General features: G+C 48.7%; 1 protein-coding gene across 1 annotated transcript; it reads right to left on the bottom strand.

The window, feature by feature from the left end:
• Nucleotides 1-6160: 6160 nt before the first annotated feature.
• On the bottom strand, nt 6161-7611 carry LOC103316417. The gene is made up of 3 exons (XM_008209915.1): nt 7456-7611; nt 6606-6979; nt 6161-6545 (listed from the first exon to the last, which is right to left on the bottom strand). The coding sequence occupies exons 1-3, from the start codon at nt 7609-7611 to the stop codon at nt 6161-6163; spliced, it is 915 nt and encodes a 304-aa protein (XP_008208137.1).
• Between the last annotated feature and the right edge of the window lie 1090 nt (nt 7612-8701).

Genomic DNA, 8701 nt, shown 5'->3' with positions numbered 1-8701 from the left:
CTCGTTTCATATCAGCGCCTCATACCTATGGAACAACCTACCATCTCACATTCGTAACACTACATCTGTCTCAGGTTTCAAGAGACTAGCTAAAGAGCACTTTCTTGAGCTTGAAAACACAAACACTTGAATCGCTTGTACACATTCACTCAAACGCACACACACACGCTTGTACGCATTCACGCAAACGCACACACTCACACACTCTCGCTTGACCCATCTTCACATTATCATACTATCACAATACACATTTTTGCTGTACTACTATTCCTGCTGTATACAATTTATCGTACAACATATTGTACGCCAAATAAATCTAATAAATCTCTCTCTCTTTCTCTCTCTCTCTCTCTCTCTCTCTCTCTCTCTCTCTCTCTCTCTCCTCTCTCTCTCTCTCCTCTCTCTCTCTCTCTCTCTCTCTCTCTCTCTCTCTCTCTCTCTCTCTCTCTCTCTCTCTCTCTCTCTCTCTCTCTCTCTCTCTCTCTCTCTCTCTCTCTCTCTCTCTCTCTCTCTCTCTGTTCCCAATCAACATCGTGGTGACATTTGCTGCGTCGTAGGAGCAACATCAAAGCGATTCCACACAATTCGAGTACTTTTGCGTTCTCTTCACTATCACTCCATCTAGTCGTAAAAGTCATAACAGCTACTCTTTTTCTCTGTCGATAATTTATCATCCTTCTACAAATATCTACTTTATCACAGCCTACGCAGTAAACTGGCTGAAGTCATGAGGCGCCAAGAACAGACCTCGAACCGCGCTGTTGTTATCACAGGTCTACACTATACACGTGACACCTCGCTACACCTCTTCGCGTACTCAGTGATGAATGCTCTTGACCCTACGGTCCTCAGAAAAGAACACCACCAGAGGTGACATCAGACTACCACCATTAGCCGTCACCCTCACAATTATCGTCGCCAAAGCCCATAAACGTAAGTATCACACCAATGAACTGGACGCAAGCTTGCTGGAGGAGGCAAAAGATCTGAGCCCTGACCATCAAGGACTTATAAATATCAACGAGCTACTCCCTTCAGGCATCCACAAACTACGTTCGAAGGCTAGGCTAAAGGCCCAGAGGAGGCAAGGTTTCCGAGCTTACGTAAGAGACGGAAAGCTCTACATGCGCTGTAGTAATGACAAAGAGCGCGCCACCATCATCACCACCAACGCCGAGCTAAGCTCTTTTTGAGCCCGGATTCCGCCCGCTGCCAAAATCAATCAACGCTGAAGATTCAACATACACGCATCATTCCACCGCACCCACCATCAAGCTCATTTGCCATGTCATCATCCGATTCTAAGGTCTCTGTCTAAAGATCTAAGAGTTTATTATTTCAATGCGAACTCTCTTACGGGTCACATTGAGATGATTAGACCAACTCTCACCATCTGAAGATGCCAATTTCATCAGAGTCTTAATTGATCAAAACTCTCTTTCGTCGGCTCCCTATGATGCCACTCACCACAACAGGGTTCTGATATCTGGCTCGACTTGTGCCTAATTGATGAGCAGGATCGCCTGCTATCATACTGGAAAACAGACGCACCTTTCATTAACGAACATGACCTTATCGCGACTACTATCGACGTACATTTTCCACGCTACGTATTTAAACATACTCTTACAGAAACTATAAAGGAATCAGCGCCAAGAAGCTAAGGGACTTTCTTAGCACATGTGACTGGTCATCCCTCACTTCCTCATCACTCGAAGAATTATTGCCACGCTCAACGCTAACCTTACAAACACTATTAATCATCTCGCCCCATTGTGGACTATGACACCAAGACGGGAGCGTCACCTGTGGCTTACTACGGCTCTTCGTGACCTGGTATTTGAGAGGAATAAACTTTACAGGCATTTATAGTCTCTCGAACTAACGTTAGAGACTTATGGATCTCGATGGACTAGCTGGTAATAAACAAAAACACTCTCAACCGTTAATTTGAATTTAATATGCCGTAAGAACAGGCTTTGATATTTATTGAAAGATAGAGAGTATTTACAAGTGTTAAAACTAAGGAAAAGAAATGAAGGCTACAATGATAACAATACAAATGAGGCTCGGTATTAAAGTACCGACGTTGTTTCGGCAATACGTACTGACTATACAATCGGCAGAAGGCCGCTCGCGCTATCGGCAGAGAGAGAGAGAGAGAGAGAGAGAGAGAGAGAGAGAGAGAGAGAGAAAGAGTAGGAGCGAGCGAGCGCGCGTCGCCATGGCAACGCCCTTTTCGGTGCCGTGCGAGCAGGCTAATACGTTCGAACTCGAGCGATAACAGCTCGCCTCTCGAACTTTCTCTTGTTGTTTTCTCTGTAAACGCTGTAGAAGTAAATCGTCACATCCGCATTTTCTTGCTCGGATTGCAGAAGCGTGTTCCACCCGGGACACGAACGCCGCAACACTGCAAACAAATTACTCAAGACTGTTGTTTAAGATCTATAAACACGACAAACGTTACAGAAAACGGAGTGATAGGAGGAAGTCGAGCGGCTAAGAGAGCCCTCTAGGAGGTATAAAGGGTAGCCAGTCGAGTTGGGTAGGGGCGCCAATATTTAAATCCAACATCCCGCCCGCTTCGTTCCGTGAACGGAATGATTGCCGCGCGTTGAGAGAGGGGCTGCAACGGTGATTCCGTTGCATCGCATCAGTGGTAGTCGGGTTCTTGGGCGGCGTCGGGCATCTGCTGGTCTTCGTGGTGAACGGAGAGCTGGATCAGCTTCGTCACAGACCGGGTGTAAGAGTCATTGGTGGTGCGGACGGTAGCCACTCAGAAGAAGCCGTCTTGTCCCGGGTGGATTAATGTGATTCTGCCGAGCGGCTACTTTCCATTGGGCCTGACGAGCAGAGGGTCGATGATGATGACCATGTCGTCGACCCTAAGATTGGGTCGCTATAATTTATGTGTGATAATATTTAGCGACAAGATATGTAGCGGGTTGATTGCGTGGGGACAGTCACGTGATATGAATTTGAGGTAAGCGAGCTCTCTAAGGAGCAAGAGGCCGGCACAAGATATTGAGCCACATAAGAGTCCAGTTCACAAATAAATACAGTTAACATTTACACAAATTAAGCAGATTTATTTTCGCTGGCTACCTTCCCAACACGAGATTCGCAGAACTCACGCAAGGCTGTAATACCTTGCAATTGGCGACGAGGATTACTAGCGAATATTCGTCAAGGAAGCGCCTAGTGGCAACGCAGAAGCTTCGCAAGCGTCGAGCTGCGGAGTTTCGACAATACGAACGAGCAAAACGCCATTTCGGGGAAAAGCACAATGAAACCGACGCGCGACGAACATTTTCTTTTCAACGGTTGGATCAGGATGAGCGAAACCAAATCAGATCCGGATAAGAGCACGAGGCCAACGCTGAATGAAGCTTACCACCTAAAAAACAGGAGATAATTGACGAGCTGATAAAAAGAGGGTTCGAGGTAGAAGGCACCAGCTCCAGAGACACACTAAGAGCAAAATTAATTGAACTGGTAAGAGCTGAAATCGGTAGAGACGTCGACAACGCAAAATCAGGGGTGACTAAGGGAGCAGCAAAAGTAACGGTAGCAGAGGCAAGCTATTTAGTCAGTGGAGCTTCAGGAGTGAATGCGAGATCAGTTTGTGTGCGGAATCCTGGATGAATCAATCCGTGTGGACTTATTTAAACTGACTGATCTCACGTTCAATACAGCGCTGAAAGAGGTCACAGCAAGAGAAAACGCTATGAAAAACGCGGCAAGTGCAATGAAGACTCTGGCTAACAAAAATTATAAGTTAGACAATTTTGCAATAGGCTACCAGCGACCAGACAAACATCGGCAGCAGCAAAGTAATCTGTAGGATAAGCCCAATGTATTTATTAGTACTTATCTAACGCAGTTGAGCAGCCGAGCACGCGCCAGACGGCGCGTTGACCCAGCAAAACAGAAGCAGCTGAGACAACTGCATCCAACGGAGGTGTTTCGCGACGTAGAGGAGTCCTCCGCCGCATCGAGGGAACGCGATCCAGTCGTTTAACGCGTTATTCGTTGATCGAATTTACACCCCGTTACATTGGCGCCCAGTTCGTAGATTACTTAGGAAGGAACGCGCAAATATTGTAATTTTCGCGATTTTCGGCGCGAGCGAGAAACCGTTGCGAATTTCAGAAGGTCACGCGAGCGCTGTTCTGTGTTTACTGTGAGAGCTATCTGAGCGCGTACCTGAAGGATTAGCCCGCGCGCTCGCTATCTCTATCTCTCTCGCTCTTATTCCCGAATTCGCACGTGTTTTTCTTCGCGCGCGCGAGTCTACCCTGTTTCGTCATACCACTACGAGTTAACCGCGGTGCTCAACTTGTTACACGATTTTTAAGGCATAAGGCAGACCGATCAAGACCACTCTTTGAATGTGCGAATTCGAAAAAGTTTAATTGGACAAGGGAGTGCGAGGAGGCCTTTTGCTGGGTCAAGAACGAGATAGGATCGCCGTGAGTGTTAGCTCATTATGATCCAGACGAACAACTGGTTTTAGCGGTCGATGCATCGCACTACGGTTTATCGGCGATATTGTCTCATCGGTACAGAGACGAAACGGAAAAACCAATTGCGTTCGCGTCTAAACGTACTCCCGAAAAGGAATTGAACAGAGCAATAAATGATAAAGAGGCCAGCGCGATTCTGTTTGGGTTCCTAAAGTTTTATGACTACGTGTACGGTCGCAAGATAATTTTGCGTACAGATCACAAACCTCTGGAAACCATTTTCGTACATAAAAGAGGTATTCCGGTAACAGCAGCCAGCAGGCTACAGTGCTGGGCATATATGTTGTCAGAATTTCAGTACGAAATAGAGTGGATAAAATCCGAGGAAATGGCAACTGCGACACACTGTCTCGTCTTCTCGTCGAAGATGACACAGACGTGTTCGACGCGGAGTTTTCGCCAATGCACTTTATCTCAGAAAATCCTAACATAATCGTGTGGCACGATCTAGTGCGCGAATCAAAGCGAGATAAAACGTTAGCAAATATTATAAAGTTATGTATTTTTGGATGGCCGAGTAATAGTAAGAAATTGTCGGAGGAAGAAAAAAAAATTTTTGTAATGAAGAAACGAGTTTTCAGTTGAAAAAATCTGTCTGTTTTGGGGATACAGAATTGTAATTCCTAACCGCGCGAACAGGTGCTAGAAGAGCTTCATAGTTCGCACCTCGGGATGGTGAAAATAAAAGCACTAGCACGCTTTTACGTGTGGTGGCCGGGAATAGATGCGGATATTAAAAATAAAGTAAATTCGTGTAAAATCTGTACGGAAAATCAGAAAACCCCACCTCGTGTACAGCTCACACCGCGGCCATGACCTGAAAAAGCGTGGGATAGAATCCATTGCGATTTTTTGGGACTTTTTTCCAAAGACATGTATTTAGTAGTTATAGATACATATTCAAAATGGCCATAAGTTGTGAATTGCCGCCAAAATACTAAAAGGGAGTGAGACACAGTTTTTTACCGCTATATCACCCGGCGACAAACGGCGAAGCCGAAAATTTTGTCAGTACTTTTAAATCAAAAGTTTCTAAAATTGTACAGGGGGGGGGGGAAGAAAGTGAGCACCGCGACCAATGCGTTTCTTTTTGATTATCGAGGTATGCCACGCGGCACAACTGGAAAATCTCCAGCTTCGTTTTTTTACAATCGAGAGCTTATAACGCGTTTCAATGTATTACGACCAACTTAAAGAAATAAAGTGTTGGACAAACAACACGCTCAAGTGATCGCTAGACCATCAGCAAGAACGATAGATATAAGGTCAGGAGATAAGGTAATGATCGATAATTTCGAAGTGACAGGTGGCAAGCGCATTGGAGGTGGGTCTTGGCGGACTTCACGCCGGCTTCCCAGATTCCACCAATGTAAGGCGCGGATGGTGGGATGAATCGCCATGTGATTCGCCTTGCTGTGAGAGGCTGCCCTCCCTTTGTCCCCAGTCCATTTAGGCAGCACGAAGCAGGCGGTTCAGTTCCGCACTGGCGCCTAGGAATGTCGTACGTAATGAGCTGCAGGAGTCTCGGGGTTAGGGCTCGAGAGGATTCGCTGCAAATGCACGTGCTCTTGCTGGACTTGGATCTGACGGAACATCATCTTGACGTCCGCGCAGAAGGCGATCCGGTGTGTTCTCTAGCGAGTCACAACGACGGCGAGGTCGTTCTGTAGCTTGGGCCCTGCGTGCATAACATCGTTGAGGCTGTACCCACTGCTGGTTGGCCATGACGCGTTAAATACGACGCGAAGTTTGTCCTCGATGTCGCCTTTCTGGTAGATGTCGTGATGACAGATATAGCATACAGCCACCGTCAGGTTCTCGATCTCGGAGGGGGTGAGCCGTCGCATGTGACCCAATCGAATGTAGTCCTCCACTAACTTGACGTACTCCACTTCTAGCTTTGGGTCGCGCTTCATGCAGCGATGCATCGTGGACAATGCGATGCGGGCTTGAGTCAAGCTCTCGCCTAGAAGTGAGGCTCCGCCCGCCTTGAGCGGAAGTGGGACGATGTATCGTCCGCTAAGGTCACGTGAATGTTCGCGAGTAAACAGCTGCTCGCACTCAACGTCAGACTTCTACTTTCGATCGGTCTTGGGTACGTCTTCCATCGACCAGAAGCGCTGTAAAAGCTCGATGAGTTGTTCGTGGCATGGCGACTCCTCGGTGGCTCGATTCAGGGTGCAGGCTGTGGTCAGCGCCGGTGAGGTTTGATGGTTGATTGTTGCGCCGGTGAGGACCCACCCGAACACGGTTCGCTGGGCCAGAAAGCGTTTTCTATTGATCGCGTTGGACAGGAGCACTCGCGCGTAGACGTTTGCGCCGAGTATCACTTCTATTCCTCGGGGGACGTTGAACTCGGGATCGGCGAGCTCGAGCCCCTGGATGAAGCTGATCTCGGCGGTGGACATGGGCTGGGCAGGCGTGATGATGCCGATCCGCTGCAGTCCGTAGACCTCGAGTTTCAGCGAGCGATGACGGGCCGTGTCGTGCAGATGCAGACATGTTCGGACTTAGGCGAGGTCTGCTGGTGAGACGGAAACTCTGGCAATGTCAACGTTTACTCGCTCGAATCGGGTCCCCAATCACTGTACCTCCGTGAACTCGTCATCCAGGAAGTACTGCGTGTCTTGAACCTCTGGGTCTCGTAGTAGCTCGACGTGAGTGTCGAGGAAGGAGCCCTAGTATCCCTCGAGCATTCGAAGTTTGCTGTCGGCCTGGCCCCTCGTCCAGTCGGTCGTGGGACGCGCGAGGAATCTCTTCCACCAGTTGCTTGGTGACTTTGACGAGGGCCCGCTGAGCGTTTAGCTGTCTAAAGCTTGAAATAATTGAAGTCTGGAGTTAGCCGACGGGTCGCGTGAGCGACGCCCTGTAACCAAGTGTAATGCAGCTAATTTGACTCCAAGCCGTTTCGTGGCGTCAATTGGCCAACCGTGTGTTGCTTCAGCGCCAAGGTGGCTTCGAAAAGTCCCGTGGCGTAAGGATGGCCAACCGTTTGTTGCTTCAGCGCCAGTGTGGCTTCGCTAAGTTTCGCGGCCCGGATGTAGTGGGCCCGCCGCCTCGCCGCCACTTTGCATGGAGACGCCATCATAGCGGTGCCAGCGGTCGGTAAGTTAGTCTCCCGCGCGTGGCGTGGGGACGCCGTCATGGCGGCACCAGCGGCCGGCGAGACGCTCCTCACGCGCGTGGCGTGGGAGCGCCGTCATGGCCACGCCGAGCCCGGTAAACCGGTCTCCCATGCGTAGGGTGGGGACGATGTCATGGCGACGCCAGCGGCCGGAAAGACGCTCCTTAGGCGCGTGGCGTGGGAGCGCCGTCATGGCGGCATTAGCTGCCGGCGAGACGCTCCTCACGCGCCCTCACGGTCTCTCGCGCGTAGCGCGGGGATTTCATTGCTGTTGGCTTCACGCGGGCGCAGTTTGGCGACCCCGCGTGAGCACAACATTGACAGTTATAAATGTTACAAATGTTAATTTGCTTACTTCCTCCATTGCTCTCTTTTTATTGCATCTCCATCTCCTAGGCTTGAAGTTCGTCTTTTTCGTCGTGATTTATCTGGCTCGGTTGGACCAATGTTGTTTGGGGGTGAAAAAACGACAACTGCGAGTTCAGTATGTAGCTTTATTGAAATGTTGTAGGTTGAGGCAGCGAGGCGTCTGTCCCGGGTAGAGGTTTAGACTGTACTGGTTTGAGGAAGCGGCGTAGGAGGCTGCTTGGATCTGGGAGAGAAGGAGATAGGAGGGGGTATAGTGGCTCAGAGAGCCCTTTAGGAGGTATCAAGGTTAGCCGGTCGAGTTGGGTAGAGGCGCCAATATTCAAATCCAACACTCGGCATATTACTCTTTGCGATTTACATCAACGATTTCCCCGCGTGCTTAACTTTTCCAAACATACGATCTTTACAGACTATACACTGATCTACTGCCACTTCTTTCCGAGCAAGTTAGATCAAGCTCTGATAAAGGAGGTTCACTACGGACAATCCCTGCCAAAACTTCAGCTCGCTGCTGCGCTCTCTCAGCATGACTTCCACTTCTCTGTAGCACTTATACCTGCTTTGTACGGCTTTTCTTACCTGCAAACAAAAAAGGAAATTTCATGAATTTTCATAGAAATTAGAAAAAAAGGTTTTATGATTTTAGGTTTTTAGGTTAGGTTATTTTATTCTTGCTAAGGAA

Source organism: Nasonia vitripennis (assembly GCF_009193385.2).
Source record: "Nasonia vitripennis strain AsymCx chromosome 2 unlocalized genomic scaffold, Nvit_psr_1.1 chr2_random0003, whole genome shotgun sequence".
Lineage (NCBI taxonomy): Eukaryota > Metazoa > Arthropoda > Insecta > Hymenoptera > Pteromalidae > Nasonia > Nasonia vitripennis.
The sequence above is the reverse complement of the archived record's forward strand: the minus strand, read 5'-3'. Positions and strand labels throughout refer to the sequence as shown.

Excerpts from the sequence above, each read along its gene's own strand:
- LOC103316417 (XM_008209915.1), bottom strand. The coding sequence starts at position 7,611 with ATGGCGTCTCCATGCAAAGTGGCGGCGAGGCGGCGGGCCCACTACATC. Across the intron at positions 6,980-7,455 it reads TGGCGCTGAAGCAACACACG|GTCTACGGACTGCAGCGGAT; the intron begins GTTGGCCAATTG and ends CTGAAACTCGAG. Across the intron at positions 6,546-6,605 it reads GTACCCAAGACCGATCGAAA|CGGACGATACATCGTCCCAC; the intron begins GTAGAAGTCTGA and ends ACGTGACCTTAG.